This window comes from Xiphophorus couchianus, chromosome 8, assembly GCF_001444195.1.
Source record: "Xiphophorus couchianus chromosome 8, X_couchianus-1.0, whole genome shotgun sequence".
Classification (NCBI taxonomy): domain Eukaryota; kingdom Metazoa; phylum Chordata; class Actinopteri; order Cyprinodontiformes; family Poeciliidae; genus Xiphophorus; species Xiphophorus couchianus.
The window spans coordinates 19,946,886-19,966,005 of record NC_040235.1 but is presented as its reverse complement, the minus strand read 5'-3'; the positions used below and the strand labels follow the sequence as shown (position 1 = coordinate 19,966,005).

The 19,120-nt window shown below is 39.7% G+C and overlaps 1 protein-coding gene across 5 annotated transcripts; it reads right to left on the bottom strand.

Annotated features, from left to right (window-relative positions):
* Window positions 1-421: 421 nt before the first annotated feature.
* On the bottom strand, window positions 422-18,732 carry camsap1a (calmodulin regulated spectrin-associated protein 1a). Of its 5 annotated transcripts, XM_028026536.1 has the most exons (21): window positions 18,370-18,732; window positions 18,071-18,172; window positions 17,725-17,930; window positions 12,545-12,807; window positions 11,760-11,921; window positions 11,596-11,676; window positions 10,954-10,986; window positions 9,847-9,988; window positions 8,936-9,075; window positions 8,208-8,304; window positions 7,907-8,033; window positions 7,425-7,504; window positions 6,888-6,972; window positions 4,511-6,743; window positions 3,687-3,823; window positions 3,369-3,577; window positions 3,165-3,227; window positions 2,800-2,887; window positions 2,584-2,705; window positions 1,913-2,031; window positions 422-1,783 (listed from the first exon to the last, which is right to left on the bottom strand). In XM_028026536.1, exons 3-21 carry the CDS (start codon window positions 17,927-17,929, stop codon window positions 1,493-1,495), a joined length of 4,677 nt encoding a protein of 1,558 aa, XP_027882337.1. In that variant the 5' UTR covers window position 17,930; window positions 18,071-18,172; window positions 18,370-18,732; the 3' UTR covers window positions 422-1,492. The 5 variants fall into 5 exon arrangements, with proteins under 5 accessions (XP_027882337.1, XP_027882336.1, XP_027882339.1 ...); XM_028026535.1 differs by lacking the exon at window positions 18,071-18,172; XM_028026538.1 differs by lacking the exons at window positions 3,165-3,227; window positions 18,071-18,172.
* Window positions 18,733-19,120: the final 388 nt, after the last annotated feature.

Below are 19,120 nucleotides of genomic sequence, written 5' to 3'. Positions count from 1 at the left end.
AAAAATGCTCAACAATTTGTTCTGATTTTTATTTGTAAAAGAAAAAAATTAATAATTTTCCTTCCACCTCATTTATGCACAACTGCATGTTGTTCTTACATAATGGACGTATTAAGACAACACAGGGCCAGATTTAAAGGGTTATGAACAGTTTGTCAAGGCACTTTATAAACGACCAAAAGCTTCTTTGTTCTTTATTTTAATTTGACTTCTCCCTTCTATCTGCTGTTTTGATTTTGTCGATTGTATGTTATCGAAGCGATATATCCCTCACAAACACAACCATTACTACCATTACATGTAGTTAAGATTGAATAGGTATTATTAGACTCAGACTGAGAGATCTGTATCGGAAGAATAGAAATAATGTTTCTGTTTTATAAGGAACTGATACAATCTGGTCCAATTTTAGCAAGAAAAATGTACCTAGTTGCACTTTATTATATATCCTCAAAATAAATAAACACAAAATATATAACTAAAATCAGACATAACATTTCTTTAACATAATAAACTTTAAAATAGTGCCTACTTTTTTTTTAGTAAACAGAACTTGTACGTAATGTACAGAAAATACTGTTCAAAAATGTACAAAATGCAGCAAACAAATATATCAAGTATAATGCAGGTTTTTTTCCCAAACAGTATACCAATACTGACAACTGGTCATTAGCAGGTAATAGCTGTGCCATGTAATAACATGTAATAACAAAACATGAGCAGCAAACAGCTTTGCGAAATAACTTAGTTGTTTAGATTAATGGATTATTTAGTTTATGAATTATCACACACAAATGGTATAGCTTAATGCAGTCCAAAAAATACTATATGTGTAGGATGAATAGTAGAATGTTTCCCTTACTGTGGAACCAATATTTCTGGTTCTGTTCTTTTGTGTGACAACAGCAAACAGGTCCAAAATTATAAGAAAAAATAAAAATAAATAAATTAGTAGTTAAGATTTAAAGCATAATCATCAGAAAGATGAACCCTATCCCACCAGTCATTCACACCTGCAAACACACTAAACCGGACGAATACTACCACCATTTATCTCGTACATACACTCAAAGTATCTTCAAAGTTCCTTCTTTATAAAAGCAGATACAGTCTCGCGGAATCTCCGTAGATTTTTTTATTTTGCTTTTTTTATGCGAAGCTGAGCCAGCAAACTTTGATGACTTGCCTCGGTTCATCACAGCCTGCCGTAAGCTGCACTTTGTGTCGGTAGCGTGTTTGCTTCTGGGAGGAGATTCAGCGGGATAAGACTTGGTGACTTCAGGTTATGATGAAATTAAATTATCGAAATGTGACATGCATAAGAACCGGGTAATAAAATGAAAACAGCGAGTACAGTGAGTTGGTGAGTTGGTACTCACACTGCCACAGACCATCTAGCTCTCTCTCTAATTCTGTCAGTCTTCTCCAAGATGTTTGGGTCCTGCCCAACTGTAGCTTATTAAATACAGACAGTAAAGTGTGAAAGTCCCGCTCATTTTCTGCGAGCGCTCCCTGGTCTCCTGATCTGCCACAGGTGATTGTGGATGGTCACAGCGTCCACGCTAACGGACACGGTCTTGGCAGGGATCACGGTGAACTGCTTGCGGTCTGAGTTGTACTTGTACAGTTTGTCAATCATCTTTTGCGTGATGGCGCGCGGCCCAATGCCTGTGTACTTGATAATCACCTCGGTGTCTGGTGAGTACGTGTAAATGGCGCGGAACTGACACCCGCCGTCGCGGAAGAGGATGAACAGGTGGTTGGATTCACACTTTTCCAACTCCTGGGAAACACAAACAAGAGTTTCAGTCTGGGCGTATAACAAGAAATTGTCGGGAATGCAACAAAATGCATGAAGATCACAAAAGTTTTAGGTGCGCAGTTTGGATTGACTCCAGGAGATTTCACTGACCTCAAGGGTGACATTTTTCTGGACCTCATTAACTTTTCCAGCCAGGCAGCAGTGGGCGATGGCATTGATGATGATTGGCTTGTTGGATTTTGAGCTAGGCTCCTTGAACAGTTTAGGACCTTTAAGCAAACAAAATGTTATTTAATTTTTTTTTAAAGTTTGTACTTCTAAATGTCCTCAATAATTTGGATCAGACTTTTTATATAAATGTAACTTTTGTTTTTGAGATACAGTGACTGCTGTTTTTGTAATGCTTGCTGTGCTAATTGGGCAAATTGCTAAGTAAAAATCCTAAAGTCAGATTACAACACGTGTAATTATTTTTGCAGTTTTAAAATATTAGATAAGTCCAATTTTCCAGTGACTTCTCTCTAACAGCAGTGTGATATTACCTCTACAGCAGGAAGCCTACCGAAAATTGCTCTTCTTTTACATTTTGTTCCATCAACTCATCATTGGGCCAAAAAGCTTCAGTGAGAGTACATTTAAATTTTCCATTCACTATGACCTTATGTACCACCTAACGTCAAATCAAAATGTAAGAGGGATATTGAATGGTGCTCATAGCAACCGTCTCTCGCCAGTAGAATCACTGGTAATGAATAATTACTTTAGGAATCTTTCTTTTACTTATCACTATAATCCTTCTGAATTTCGGCATTTCTGCTCACCATTGTACTCCACTGAAGTGATGGATGAGGCTATGGAGCCGTTCTCCCAGTCCCGATCCATGTTCCTGCTGGAAGCTCTGCTCAACATGGGGAACGAATCCACAGAGCACACAGATGGAGCCCTTGTTGACACGTTAAACACAAGTCAATCGGATAAGCACAAGGATACGCAAGATTTAGAATCTGATTAGTGAATTTTCAAGCACAAGTTCTTACCTGTTTGAGTCTGCCCCGCCAGAGATAACGCTGTCTGCATCCATTGCTAGGGAAAGTGTTGATCCACGATGACTGAAGCTTAAATCAGCTACAAAGAGTGAGAGAGGGTAGCATCAGTGAATTTTACAGTTCACATTTGATTGCCCTCATTCTGTTCCTAAACTACGGAACAGTTAGAACAAGTAGTCATTTTGATCGATAAGGTACACCAAATATCCATTGAACAAAGAACAATAAGCACATATAGGATATATACATGTATGAATGTATAGTTTATATAGTTTGTTTTTTTGTTTTGTTCATTTTTGCTTAATAAGTTGTACATGCTTGTTTGACATTATGCAGAGCAGGTTAGAGACATTCACCTCCCCTGCTGGCTGCTCCTGAACTTTGGTTTTTCATTAACATAGACACCTTCAGAGAATCACCTGTGTGACACACATGCACACATTTACAAGAGGACACAGCAAGCACACAGGACACTAAAGCCAACCAAGCCATAATTAAACAAACATGTAAACAAATCTAAACAACATACAACACTTTGTAAGCCCCAACAATGGTCTTACGTGTGGTGGATCCTTTAGGAAGGCTGCTGGAATATCCCCGGTGCATTGATTTGGGTCTGCTCCCACGGGGTTTGGTCTTGGTGCGGGGCTTGACCAGACCCTGCTCTTCCATAAGGGCTTCCTGCTTCCGCCGCAGATACTCCTGTTTAATAAGCTCTCGACGGGCCTTCTCCTCCTCCTTACGAATTCGCTCCTCCTCCGTCTTACGCCTTGAATAAACATCATAACAGTTAAGGCTTCCTATTTTATTTTTTTCGTGAAAACAGTCCAAGGACAAGCTATGTTATTTTTTGTGCAGGAGTCTTGGCCAGAACGTACCGTGCCTCGTCACGTTTGATCTCGCTCTCTGCTTCTTGCTGCTGTTTGCGGTGTCTCGCCTCCTCAGCTTTGCGCTGCTGTTTGAGGAGGAAGGCAGCACGGCGTTTTGCCATTTCATCCTCTGCCTTCTCATCGTCCTGTTAAATTGTAAATAGATCAGCGTGCCTTGAGAAATTATTTTTTTCCCCCTTGAACCTTTCCCCATTTTAAGATGTTACAAAGACAAATGATTCATGTAATAGAACAATACAAAATAGCTCTGGAAGTGGAAGGAAAATGACACGGTTCTAGCAATTGTTTAAGTATAAAAATTGTAAAAGTATGATGTGCATTTGTATTCAGTGCCTTTCTGTCTATACATCCACTGTACTTAAAATTAGTGCAACCATGTGAGCTAATAAGGCATTTGCTTAGTGTAATTTATTTTCAGCATAAAATCATCTGTGTCTGTTGGCCTAGTCAAAGGCCATGGCCTAAATTAAGAATGCTAAGAAGAAAAATGAAGTCTCCTCTCTCTAGATGTGCAGAGTGTACAGACATGCTTCAAAATGCTTAATCAAGTATACCTCTACCCTGTATTAGCTCACGGTAACTGAATATAAATGCACACAACTCATTCAAAGTTTATTTTTGAAAACCTCGTTTCCTATTCTTTCTACATCACATGCATTACATGACGGTTTATCACAAAAATCCTAATGCAATGCATGTTTGTAGTTACAGATGAACGAATAGTAAAAAGGGAGATCTAAATGGCTGTGAAGACGAGGCTCTTTACATGTCATTGCACCAGACAAACAAAAGCAACAACATTTTGGATTTACCTTAAAGAAGAAGCCCAGCACTCCTTTCTGCTCTCCTTCTGCTGTGCCGTCTGTGATATCTGCACCGCCATCCTCCACTGGATCCTTGACCTCTGACAGGTCAACCTCGATCAGCTGACTCCTGATCCTGCCGCTCTCATCGACGTCGACATTCTGTTTGTTGTAGTTGGTGGTTTGTTCTTCTTCTTCCTCTGCATCCTGTGATGCAGATTCAGACGTCTTGGTAATAACTGGTGGGTCTTGCGATTTCAGTTTGTCTGATAAGTGCACATCTCCGTCTCCGTTGCTGTCATGGACTCTGAAGGTAGAGTTCCTCTGAACCCTCTGAACTCCAGCTGTCTCCAGTTCTCCATCATTACATTCTCTTGAAGAAATGTCACTATCTGGGAGTGGCTTGGTGGATTTGGTTAGGGCAGACTTGTTATTTGCTTTATTTTGTTTGCGTTCTGCCGCTTTACTGCGCTGGCTGGAACTGAGTTTGGGGGGACGGCGAAAAGGCATCGAAGTGCTGCTGCCAATATCTACAAAGTGAACTGCAAAGGATCTTGAGTCTGAGGTAGAGGATACTGTTTGGGGTGTGTTGGAGTCTATCCCAGAATCTGTGCTTTTCTCTGTTTGTGTATGGTCTGGTGGTGAGACAACACTTTGCTTCATTAGAAGATCTTGCTGAAGGGAAAGCTGCATCATCTGTTGCTGGATGGAGCTAATAGCTTGATTGAGCAGGTCTATGGAGTTTGAACATTCGTTGAAATCCGGTTCAGAGCGATTACTCTGGGTAAGGGTGTTCCAGCTGTCGTCTCTTGTTATTGTCCTCCTGTCTGTTTGACTTTTCAGAGAATCGAGACAGGAATCGTCTTTACAAGCTTGGGTCTTTGCTTTCCTCCTCTCTGCAGCTGTTGATCCAGAAGATTCAAGGGAGTGTTTCATAGGTAAAGGAAGTGTGTCGCTCCTCCCTCCACCCTTTTTAACAATGTTCAAAAATGCAGCTTTCCCAAGCTTTAGTCTCTGCTTAGCATTCAGGGCTTCCACCTTCTTCTTCTGATATTCTATTGCACGCCTCTGCTCTTCCAGCTGCATGTGAAGCTGTAGCAGCTCTGAAGGCACAACCGGACCAGCCATTATATTCTTCCCCAACATGGTGCTAGGCTCCTTCGCCTGCCACTGAGGGAGAATCTCAGAACCATCCGGCGTAGTCTTTTGGGAGCTGCTCGTACTTGAGTATCCATCACGAAGGCCAAGTTTAAGCAGCTTTCTCTCTGCAAAGCTGGTCATCTTGATTCCCGCGCTGCCCGAAGCACTGCAGCTGCTTGCCCACGACACAGTGCTGGGACAAGGACTTGAACGTCCGCTTGCATCTTCCTTATCCTCATGCTCACTTACCTTCAAGTCTTCTCGAAGCTTTGCTGACTCAACTTCTCCGTCTCCGAATTCTGCCATGTTGCCCTCAAATAAACGATTCCCCCTCAGCGTCTTCTCCAGCTCTCTCTGATCATCCTCATCATCTTCCTCAAGGTCTGCAATATCTGAATCAGAGTCATGCCCTGCCTCTATCATTGTGGTATGTGGAGTCTTCTCTGGTTCGAAAGCCAGGTGAAGAAAAAAGCCTGGAGACTCTGAGCTACCAACTGACCCATCTGTACGGGGTCTGGAAGTACTGGGAACTGAATCAACCACACAGAGTTTCTTTCTTGAAGAGAAAGGAATATTTGTAGTTCTTGTTTTGACAGCTACTGCCCTGCTGCAACTCTCCCCACTTTCCTCCTGCTTGTTCAGCGATATACCCTTCTCCTTGGCTGGCTTAGGGATAGTTGGCATCAAAGGCTCCAGATAGTAGCTGTCTGTCTGACAGTCAAGAGCAAAGGGGCTTGCATCGTGACGGAAAACACGAGAGCCATCGGAAGCCCTGGTGGACGATGTTAATTTCTGCGCTTCCAGCTCATCCTGCTCCATGTCACTGCCAATTCGGTGTCGAGAAAAACCAGATGGGTGAATAACAGAAACCAGTTCCTCCTCCTCTATTTCCTCCTCTTCGTCTTCTATGCGCATGTGACTGAGCAGACTTTGGCCACTGAGTCGATACTGAGGCAGACTGGACCCCAGCATGTGTTTTGGGGTTATGCTTATGATGTTAGAGGCCAAGCTGTCCTTGCTTATGGTGCGAGCGAGGCTAATGCTGTCTGCGTCGTCCTCCTTGGCAAAATGCACAGCATGTGGCACTGGTTGGGACAAAGGTCTAACAGGGAAAAGGGACACCATGAGTTTTACAGAATAAAAAAAGGCAATTGTTGAACAATTGAATTTGTACACCCACTTCTACTGCTGCCACAAACTGAGAACTGCTTTTATCAGACATAAACAGAAGTAATCATAGCATCACCTTGTCCTTCTTTCTGGCCATGCCACTATTGAGTCCTGGTGTTGTCCATCTGTTCGCGCCATTGAGTTTGACCTTTTTCTCAAATCTGTGAGGAGCAAATATTAATCATATTCAAGGAACTATTTGACAAATCTGAAAAATTGATAGCAAATCATTTTAAATTTCAAGTCTGGAGTCTTCAAACAAATTCACGTCACTATTCACACAAGTAGTAACTAGTTAGCAGTAAATACAAAGGAACAGAAGAAAGATACATTGAAGACCATCAGGGTCTAATGACCCTTTATGTTCTCACTCAGGAGCAAAACCAAGATGCAGTTACTTCATGAAATATTATGACGACAAGATTTTTTTTCCTGAGTTTATCACTGTGCAACCAAAAAATGTAATATACTTTAATAGTATTGTATGAGAAGGATCAATGCTAAGTAGCGGACAATTGTAAAGTAGAAAAGAAAGATACAGTTCTTGTCCCCAAGAGTCTACAATTATTAAAATATGGGGGAGCAGAATGTGCACCAATATGATTTGTACTACCTGAAGTGTTCTTCTCAACCAAATTTTGTCTCTGTCTCAGTGGCAGTAATGAATGAGATGGACTAGAGGATGATGTGGCGCTGAGAAAGAAAAACAGAGTAAATCAGTATTAGATTAAAGTTATTTTAAATACAAATTGTCTTAAACAAATTTCTGTAGCCATAATCCTACTAATGCAACATCTGTTTACAAACAGACTTTTGGTCCAGTTGTATTTATTGGTGTATTACTGTCCTGAATAGTAGGACAGTTGCTTAGTTATGTAGTGTGTCGATAAAAAGCAACTACTGAATATGTACAGTATATTACGTATAAAGTATAAATTTGAAAGCCTATTTTTAGCAATAAATTAAAGATGTCACAGTTTAGACAAGATCATGCAAACATTCAAATGGTCCAGTTCTAGTAGAATTTCCTATACAAAAAAATCCACACAATGGTATTAAATAATATTTGTTAATTAAGCATTTTTGGCTTAATACCTTTGGTCATTTGTGGAGGTTGTGGTCAAGATGTCCACTGAGTTTGATGAAGGCATGAAGCTTCGTTTAGTGACATTTGAGACAGGTACATAGGACCGAGAATGTTTGGGCTGCAGCAGCACTCTCACTAAAAAATAACACAAAAGGGGGAAAAAAAACACACACACAAACAAAACACAAAAAACACCTATTTGAGTCAGGGTGACAACAAAAATAAAAGATAATGCTTTGTCTTGCTTTAAGATAAATTAATTTAGTTACATAAGCCAAAACAAATCTATCATGTAAAAAACTATCTTACCATCTTTGACATCCTGAAGGTCTCTGGGATGTACAAAGTCAGGCTTCACATTTTCAAACCACCAGAAAAGCTCAGCAATGAAGACCATAACATTGTTCTGAATGACAAAAACCATACAACGTGATTAGTGTTAAGAGATACACATGGCTAGGAGTTTCAGAGTCTCTACCTGTAAATGAAGCTGTTCATATTTTGTTGAAGACAGTGACAAACTGATCTTGTGCTCATTGCTTAAGATTTTCAACATCAGATCAGTGGACCAAAAGCAGGTGGGGCATTGTAATAAGCAAAAGAATAACTGCAAAACATGTTCTCTGGTGATAGACAGCTTATAAGGAGAGCAGCAAAGTTTTAAGAAGACATATTTTATATCTGAAAACCAAATATTTATATAACTACAGCTACGATTTGCATTATTTTTACATTACATAGCTGAAAATGACCGCATCCATCCATTTTCTATGTGACCATAGAGAAGGAGGCGGCTATTTCCAGAAGTCAAGAAATTAAAAGTGGGAAAAATCCAGTTTTTTGTCAATCTGTCAAAGTGCAACACAGAGATGCATAGCACGTACAACAATGTGCACATATACAGTACAAACCTAAAGCTAATGTAAAGTGGCCAGTCAATCTAATGAGCCCTCACATGCACATGGAAAACATAGAGACTGTGGACTGGAAGGACTCAGTTAGGACTCAACAGTGCCAACATCTGTTTGTCTGGTTACCTTCAACACAGGTGGTGAGTAGAACAGATCCTCTGGGTTCAGGAAGAAGCACTTGTTCAGATACTCACTGGAAAACTCCTTCAGCAGCTGGATGTTGTACATGCTGTCTGCTATGGAGGGAACTTCCTTTAAGCAGATATCTGCACCCAACACAACAATAATTGTTAATATCAAATGGCCTATTTATTAGGACAATGTTTTTGTTTTTTATTTCAGACATTTGCATTTTGGAAGATGCTCTTACGTCATACACTGTGGGTTTCATCATCCAGGGTTTTTTAGGGTTTTCTTTTGTGTTTGGATTTTGAACATTTTCTTATGGTTTATGCTCAATAACTCTTAGCATATTCAGTTAATGTCCTTGTGTTCATTATTGCTAGTGTGTGGGTGTGGAAGTTGCTACTGAGGGAAGAGGATTCCAAGTTAGATATTAGCTATAAATTAACTATGAAATCAAAATAGAGGAAGAGAAGCTATTTATAAGGAAACTGTTCTATACAAGCATGTTGGATGTTTATTAGGTTTTCTACAACACAAAGCTAATGTTCAGTGGATGCCTGGTCATTTCACTGTATTGATAATTTTGCACTTCTGTGTCTGATTTTCTATCAACTCTTAATCATTTTACTTTTATTTTAAATTAATGATGGCATGTTTTACAGCGACTCTTATCTCACATGGCGTGATGTACAAATTAAGTTTATCTCTGCTCATGGCAGAAGAACTAAAATAAAACGTCTCATATTATAGGTTTAAAAGGAAAATTGTAATCAGCTCTAATCAGTATCAGCAGAACATCAGCTACAAATCTCTGATTGATGGATCTACTTTATTCTAAAGGGAAAATTTTCAATCTTGTTTCTAATCAAGACAAGAAAAACTATTAAAAAAAATAAAACAACCCCTCTAACCTTCGAGTTTAACAACTTCTGGGCAATAGAAGTGGATCACAGCAAGCAGGGCTGTGCCGTCGTTCACATCCTTCAATATGTCTTCCACCAAGGGGAAGTGCTGCAGAGTGCGACCTGAAAGATGATCTCTGCGATACCGCACCTACGGAGCAGGACAGCATCCAAGTTTACAAAATGAACACAAGCTTATTTGATCAAACAGAAAACCACATACACACTCGTCACACACAGACACAATACACCTCACTTTGTGAACACTCCTCTGCCTCATTTTAACATGCATACTGTGCAGCAGACGTCCGAAAGTGAATCTTACTACTTTATGGCATTCATATAATTTATGATTTTTATTTATCATGTAATTTAATTTATATCAAATCAGTTGGAGATTTGTCAGTTTGGTAGGTGCGTTGTGTGTCTGTTATTTTAGTGTCTGCCTTCACCTATAGGAACTGACATGACGTCAGCAGTATATAGTTATAATGGTGAATTACTGAAAACAACATTTACGGTTAACGGAGATAAAAGGGAGAGACGTTTAAGGTTAAAATGAAAAACAAAGGGGTCAGTGGTGAGTACGTTACCACACGAGAGAACTCCACAGGCTCCAATAAACAATGGGCCAGAGCATGCCATAAATCAGGCTGGTGAGGGAAGACAGAAGTAATTTGGTGGATGTTAACAATGGAATGAAACATGCAGTGAGTGGAAATGTGGAGCCATCTGAAAGTGTGCTTTATGCATGCTGCTTGACAGTATCGATGTGTTTGAAGTGAACTGAAGTTCCTCTCTGTGAGAATATGTTAACGGGGGGCAGATGACTGTAGAATAAATAGCTACAGAGATTCAAAATGAAAGCTAACCAACAGGGAAAGCAGTTTCATGCATTGGTTGCTTCTTGTTTTGCCACTAGGTGGCACTAGATATTTTCCCCTGTGCATACTAAAGTGTTTCTATGACAAGGTGTTTTAGTCATTATGCTTTCTTCTTCTTAACTCTCTTCAAAGTTTATTTTAATGTAACTTTCCAAGTGTGAAACATACGTACACAACAGCATTCAACTCAGACACACATACAAACACAAGGATAGCAAACATTTACACTTACAGGTACAAGCTTCCAGTACCATTTGGAGGGAGACTAGTTTCCAAGAGGCACACAGGGAGGAAGGTTAATGGGACACAAACAGGGAGAGCAGCAGACAAGTAAAGGGTCAGATACTGGGACACCGAATCAGAATTACCTCCTGTTAGACAGGAGATAGGTCTGATAGGAATGGATATGGAAAAGGGTTAGACTGAAACATATCACAAACAACGTCATTTTAAGCACAGTTAGCAACAAATATTGCAGAAATTCTCAACAATCTAGAAAAAATGCATAACTTAATTAATTTATGTAATTCAAAACTTTCAAGTGTTTATTTCTGGCAATTATCACCAGCAGCTAATCTCAAATTCAGCTTCACTTGTATGTGTCTGCCTGTAGCTGAAAGTATTTTATAGAAAATGACTAAGTGTGGCATATGGGATTTTATCATAAAGGAACACACAAGAAAAACAGAGAATAAAAGCACAACAGGGGGATCAGACACTGACACAAGTGTCCACAAACCAGCTATGACAGTTCATAAAGTCAACAAGACCATTATATTCAACAAGCATAACTACATTTCCAAAGAAAAATACTATTTAACACACCAAGCCTTTTAATCGCTTCAGTGAGATGAAGGCACAGAGATTTGTGTACCTTGTGGTGGCTGGGTGACTCCAGTAAGTGCTGCTTCATTTTACACTCTTTATCTGTTAGCTCCCTCATTTTTATGGTAATCTAATGTGAAAAAAAATTTGTGTAAGTTGAAATTATTCAAAGCATTCAAAAATAAAAACAGAACAGATCTGATTGATTAAAACCTTGTTAATCCAAAGGATCATAGCCTCTTCCAGGTTGTAAGGAAGCTCTTTGGAGGCACTGATGTTTGAAAAGCGTTTGACACACGACACCACCTTCTCTATGCTGATCATTTCCACTGTGTAGGCCATCATCAGAGCATCAATGAGGTGGATGTGGGCACTCTGGGAAAAGAAAGAGATTTGGATTTTGTTTTTCTTAATAATTATTCAGAATATGAAGTAGAAAGACAAATAATTTCATTTGTTTCAACTTCTAATTGCTGCCTCAGACTCTTAAGTGCCTCTATTGGAGAAGAAACACATCCATTTACTAAGAAGACATTATTCTCTGTGTTTGTTTCTCAACCAGCTTAGATGACTGTGTGTTTTCACAACTGTGGGGGATATAACTAACATCTCCGTGGAAAGGATTCCCATTAAATAAATATGTTGCACATTGTGCCTCATAAATATTTTTGTGCAGACACTAAATCCAACAAAACTGTCACATCAGATGTTAAATTATTTACTGCAACATTCTAGGCCTGTATTTATATGATGAAAGCAGCTAAAAGCCAAATGGGAAATTTTAACATCCAGATTCTCTCCAGGTCTCCTACTTTTGTGCCGAACTTCTCTCTGTCATGGATTAAAACATGTCTGGACAAGTTAAGTTTATAAAACAAATTCTAAAATGCTCATAGTAAACAAATCATTTCTAATTCAGACACGTCAGGCCATTTTCTTAGGCTTGTTGTAGCTGTCACAGCTTTTTGTTATTGCAGCTTTCAGAAGGAGGCACCGACCATTTTAATGGGAGACGAGCTGAGGTCTATGTCAGACACTGGTGTGCTGTTGGTCTCCAGGACATAGATCCCTTTTCTGGACAGGGCCTGGATGACAGACTGGTGGCTTTGGAGGTAGGCGGCCTGTTCAGCGGGAAGGATGAGTCCGCACACACGGTTGTAGAGCTCTCCAGACAGCAGCAGGTGGATGATGGGGGGCTTGATGTGCTCCTGCTCATACTGGTCGGTATAGAATGGGTCTCGAAGATCTGAAGGGATGTGATCTGGAAAGCAGTCACAATGACATGACACTTGAATTTCTCATGTTTTTATTGCCTCCTTTATCACCATCATTCATGCAACTTTTTTTTTCTTTAGGGTTAACGGTGTTTACTAGTTGCTCATGTTACATAACCACAAAGCTTTCAGTGCACAGACTATAAAGGTATTAAGACTGTCTGAAGGGGGAAAAAAAACACAACCCTAGGACAAACTCAGATGCTGAACATGTCAGCTCTTCATGCTGTGAACCAGAGGCTTTAAGTCAATGAGTTAACGGACTTAGAGGTGATGTTTAAGCTGCTGTTTTCCTGCTTGTGGTCACAGACGTGGTGGCAGTTATTTTTATATGCCTCTGACTCGTTAATCCAGATTTAAAGCCTGCAGGACTCTCGACATTTAGCTTTCAGCACATTCGGTGCTGATGCAGACAGGTGGTGGCAAGAGCAGGGTTTTTTTTTATGTTTTTATCTATTTACATTGCAAAGAAATAGAAACATTTTTTTTCTGTTATTTTTTTTTTATTTAAACCCTTTTGTAAAATTCCTTTTGTTTTGTTTAACCAAAATTCTAACTATGAACAAGCATGGCAAATAACCTTTGGCTCTGTATGAAGAAAATGGATAATATTTGGTAATGCTCAACACTTGCCTCTACACAAACTAAATAACCAAAAGAGGGCAGAGCCTTTTCAAAAGTAAATAAACAGCAAGATTGGGACTGAACAGCAGAACTCTGTGAAGACTCAACTGTGCGTTTCACAGCCTGCTGCATGCTTGACATGGTCTATACCACAATTTCCTTCTCACTCAGTGCTGAAGTCATTATGTGTGCGTGAGCATCCGAGATCATGTATGAAACTGCTCTTTGCACACTACATCAGGTCGGATTAAATCTGTCTAGTTTTGCTCCCGTTCCTCCTAAACCCGCACCACTCTCTGTCCTGACTCTCCCTCGCCCTCAGCTGCCTTGAATGCCTCCTTGTCGTTCCTGGTTGCCGTGGTGATGGGTGATGAGACGGTAAATGCCAGCATGGCTAATAGTGGGGGCTGGGATGCTGTCCCATCTCCTGCTCACTTGATCATGTTATGGTATATGTGTGTGTTTAGACACGTTATGAGTCTAAACAAGAAGGGCGTGTGCGTGCGTGTGTGGCAAGAGGAACTGTAAGGGTTGAGGGAGGAGCTCCTCTGTAATCTTTGCTGCTAATACTCTGTCAATATTATCCACCTGATCTAAGCATCACAGCCCACCCTGGTGAGCATGTGTGAGAGTGTGAGGGAAATTAAGAAGGGGTGTCTGTGTTTGGGTTTATACAGGGAAAGGCTTTGTTCCTATTCAGGCGCTCTGTCAGACAGGATGCAGGAATCTTGCTGACAGACGATGCAGGGCTTTCAGACTCTGGGCAATGCAGCAGAAAGATGCACCTCTTCGATTCCAGTAAGAACACTATAATGGAAATACTTCCTGAAGAGCACAAGCTGAGAAAACAAAATCTTTACGAGGCACGCATGGATACACCCGGGAGTCTGACCTAACAGAAAACAGTGGCAGGTTTAAAGCTTTTTCAGTTTGGATCAAGCTTTCAGTGTAGCTCAGGACAAATGTGTTTTTTTATTTCCAAAATTATTAATTTAGTAGCTCTGGTACACTGTGTCTAATTTTCTACTTCTATTATGTTCAAAATAAATCAATATGAATCTGAATTTAATATGGTCATTGCACTCTTACTAAAAATCAGCACGATCTGGCTGCTGGACATTCAAAAACTATTAATAAAAAATATATATAATCAAAATCAGATAAAAAAAATAATGGTGTTTATTTTACATTCTTGGACAAAATCTAGTAAAATAAGTCTCCAATGGTCAGGAATTAGCACGTTATGAGTCTAAACAAGAAGGCTTTGTTGAGCAGAACACAAGCCTTCAGGTCCAATCCCATTAAACACTTAAGCATGTGACTGGCTGACTCTGACTTTCACACCAGCTTAAAGACAACACAGTCCTCCCAGCACCACTGTGTCTGTGTGTGGCAAGTTTGCACTTAAAGCTGATCAAAGTGGTTTTGGTCTTCTGTCCTGTTCAAATTAAACAAAGTCACTGAGGTTTATTTTGTTGATATTTGTTATATAATTGGCACTACAATGTTACTTTGCCAAGAAGAGATACGTTAAGTTATGAAATACAAAAACATTTCTCTGGTATGAGATTCAGAAAACAGCTTATATACCAAAAATGAACCTCTGTGAATGCCCCCTTGGTGAGAAGTCATTCTAAAAACAACATAAAAAAGCCAGAACACCGTTTTTCAGATGCAGTCAGGAACAAGATAATTAGCTCCTGGGGATTCAACCCATAGTGTGGTACAACGACAACCGAAGTGTTTGACAGTGATGAATATAAGAGCATAAGAAAAACAAAGTAAAAACGTGGCAGGATCATGTTGTTCCACAGCTTTCAAAATGCACAACGTCCCTATCCATCTTGCCAAATTAGTTAAACCGTTGCTAAAAGGTGCTAAATGCTAAATAGAGTAGCCATCACATTAGCCTGATCTCAGGCTCATGGAGTGTTTACAAGCAGATCTGAAGGTGTGTGTGGGAGGAAGGAAGCTCTACCAATTATCAAGGAAACATATGTAAACTTGACTACAAAGAAAATAATTTAAAAATGTCACTCATTGTTCTGTGTGCTTTTTTTAAGGAAATCTAACGTTTTTGATCATCCTAACTGGACTAAAAATTATAACGTGTATTCTGATTTAATTTCAGCAAAATGGAAAAAAAAAAAAGTTTGATCTTTTTACAGTCTACATAAATACATAAAGCTTTAGTCCTCACTAACAAGCTGTGTATTTAGGGCTTTGTCTCCGTCTCTGTGTCAAGTTGCTGAGCTGTTCAAAGCAGAACTCCAGGAGGAAAGCCCCTCTTCTAGTATTGCTGAGTCATAAACTGAATGTCATAACAACTATTCTGCAACTTGAGGTCTGCCCCAGTAGCTGCTTCCAAATCCATCATTGTCTCACTGGGGTCCGTGAACAGCACCATTCACTTTGTGCTCAGACTGCACAGAGAGCAGACAGCGAGTGGCACAGAAACCCACATTAAAGGAGTCATTTCCTGTCATTTACTAACCAGTGTGGCCATGTGGTCATTTTTAATGTTTTAATAGACCTTAATCTGAGCCAGCAATGTTAATGATCTCTGCAGAAAAGATGCAGTCTGAGTTTTCAGTCCCCATTTGAGGTCATAAAAGCTGCATTCTTGGTATTAAAGTCTATTGTTTGAAAAACTGGCTCCTCATTTGATGGAAAAACAAAAACAAAATTAAATTACACCCAGCTATGAGTTATGAATAGGTGCATTAACACTTTACTTTATTTAAAAAGCAAGCCTTAGAAGCCTTAAAAATTGCAACATGACCCTTTCTGTTTTTGAAGACCTTTATCATAAAAAAAATAAAAGGGGGCCTGGAATCAGCTGACACTGGGGTACAGTTCGGATAAGTCAGCAGTCCTTCACGGGGCAAAAACACAGAGAGACGAGTGTCTACATTCACAGTAAGAGAAGACATCGATTCACAGATTAACCTATGAGGCGATTTAGCCGTGGCAGGAAACCTGAGCACACAGTGGGCGTACAGACGCTGCAAAATCAGTACAAGTTTCACCAGCAGATTCATATGTGGCAAACAAAAATATACTTTTAAGATTTAAAAATCCACATAGAAACAGCACATAGTTAGTGTTGAGTAATACTCTTCAGGTAGTGGCTAAAGTTAGCCACTAGCTAATAAAACAAATCCTTAGGTATGGCCTGATTTAAAGTCTGCTTAACTGTCATTTATTTTCCTGTTTTTATTTACTAATTAGTATTGTAGCCTGTCTTTGATTTAAGAAGTTTCTACAATGTCAAGTTTGTGATTTTTGTCAAAAAAATAAATAAATAACCCATCAAAATGGCAAAAGGTTTTTATAAAAAAGCTTCGCAGCAGATGAAGTATACCCACCTATAGGTTGATTCTGTGTATTTAATTTTTCATCCCATATGATTGCTTCTTTTCATTTTAAAGTACAAGCAATAAACTACTGTATAGATAGAACAAAGTTTTCAAATAGCGTGAAGCATAATTTTTTGTTGATTGCAAACTGTCGTGTACCTTAATAACAGTCAATGAAAAATGTGATGCCAGGCTTACAAATAATAGCAATAATAGCTGGTTATTTTATGTTTTTAATAGTTCACTTAAATCTTTTTATATTTTGTCACGTAACTTACAACCACAAATTACAGTGTACTTTATTCGACATCTGTGTTTGATAAATGTACAAAAGGCACTTTATAAATTTGAAGTTAAATTAAGATTTCCCTTTTTTTTTATATATGAATCTGAAAAGTGTGGCATGCATTAGTACAACCACTTCTTGCTGCACTTACAGCCGCACATCTTTTGAGATACTTCTCTAACAGTTTTTCACATAGGGTGACTGACCTGTTTGCCCTTTTTTTTAACAAAAAAAACGTTTTATTTCAATCAGATCAAATAAAGAGCTTGTGAAAACATTTCTTTTAACGTCTCAATTGGATTTAAGTCTTGACTTTAACTTGGAAATTCTAGCATGCATACATACTTTGATCGAACCTATTCATTTGTTGTTCTACATAGATGTCAAGGGTCATTTTTTTGCTGAAAGGTTAAGATTTTGCAGCCACTATTTCCCTGAACTTAGCTCCAACCACCTTCCTGTCAATCTTTAGCCAGTCTCTCCAACCAAGTGTGGGAAAAAAAGTATTCCCACAGGCTGGAAAACCAGACTTTTTACATATATTTCTGAAAGAAAAATGACCTGCTCTCTTAAACAGACATATGATTGATTTAATAAGCACCTCTCAGTAAGGAGAGAAGAAGAGAGAACCTTACCGTGACCATAGGCTTTGGCAAACAACCAGCGGAGATTTGCTTCTATTTTGGCCCTGGCGCAGTCATAGAGCTTCAGCTGTACAACCTGAGCCTCCATGCTCTCTCCTACTTCTCCTCCTCCGCCGCCTCCATCATCCTCATCATCATCAGCTGCTGCTGCTACTGTTCTCCTCCAGGTGCTGTCCCTGCCAGCATTCACATCCATCCTGCAGGAAGAGACACAAAGATATCCCTGCTAGTGGAGGCAAAGAGCATTACATCATCGAAGAACAAAACAAGCAGGCCCATGGTTCACCTGCTTTTGGCGATGGAACAAAATAAAACACACCGGTTCACCTTGTCTCACCTTGTCTGGCTGTCAAGTCACTTTATTCTCCTGAGCCTTTTTAAATCCGACTCTAAAGCAGTTTCTATGAATATCGGGTGGTGATGTGTCTGGTTGGAACGTCTACAAATGAGTGACAGTTTTCGTTTATAACCGATTACTTTTGAAAAAATACAGCCTTACAATAAACAGCAGTTTTAACGCTAGAAACAGTAACAGATGACTATCCGAACAATAATAAGCTCGAGTTGACGGTGTGTCGGATGGCTAACCTGCGATCACAGTCATTTTAAGCAGCATTTATATAAAGAAAGACTCACTTCTAAGAGCACATTTGCGTCCTGTTGACAGCCTCAGCTTTTCGGGCAGGTGTAATGTTAAAACGTTGTCATTCTGGGCCTGGTTCCTCCAGTTTAACGGTGGAATAACGGGAGACTCCTCCCTGTTCAGCGATACAAATCTCCGGGCCTGTCGCTGGCAGTGGATGGTCGTTAATCCAATAATAAAAAATCTGAGTGGGAACCATTCAGGCGTCCGTCTTCGAGGAAAATTGAAAGCGTAAACGCTGGCTGCTTCATTTTTTTGGAGCTGTCGTCGCTCCGGACAGAGGAGTAACGGGTCTACCGGTGCATGGGCAGCCCTGTTTGTAGGAGCCTGTCTCTATGGGGACGGGTGTTACCGTCAGGCTGCCTGCAATATGCCGACTCACCAGCTGGGGGCGCTGTTGTTTTACATACAGCGACCGCTCATAAATAGACAGTCGCACCTGATTTAGCGGCAATGCAACTAACTGCAGGTGTTGTTTGGGAAATGTTCCCACCACTTCTGCAACTTTAGACTGGCTACAGATTATGAACAGGATTTAGTTCGGATTTTGACTAAACCATTCCATTAAATACTTCCGCGTTCGTCCAAATCATCCAGTTGTGCTGAGTATAGGTGCTCTTATCTTTCAGGTCTTTTTCAGACTCCAGTAGGCTTTCACCCAAGACTGTAGACAAATACATTATCTTTCTTATTTAGTGGTTTCTGAGAAAAGAAGAACTAATTACATTTGCACATACTAGTTTT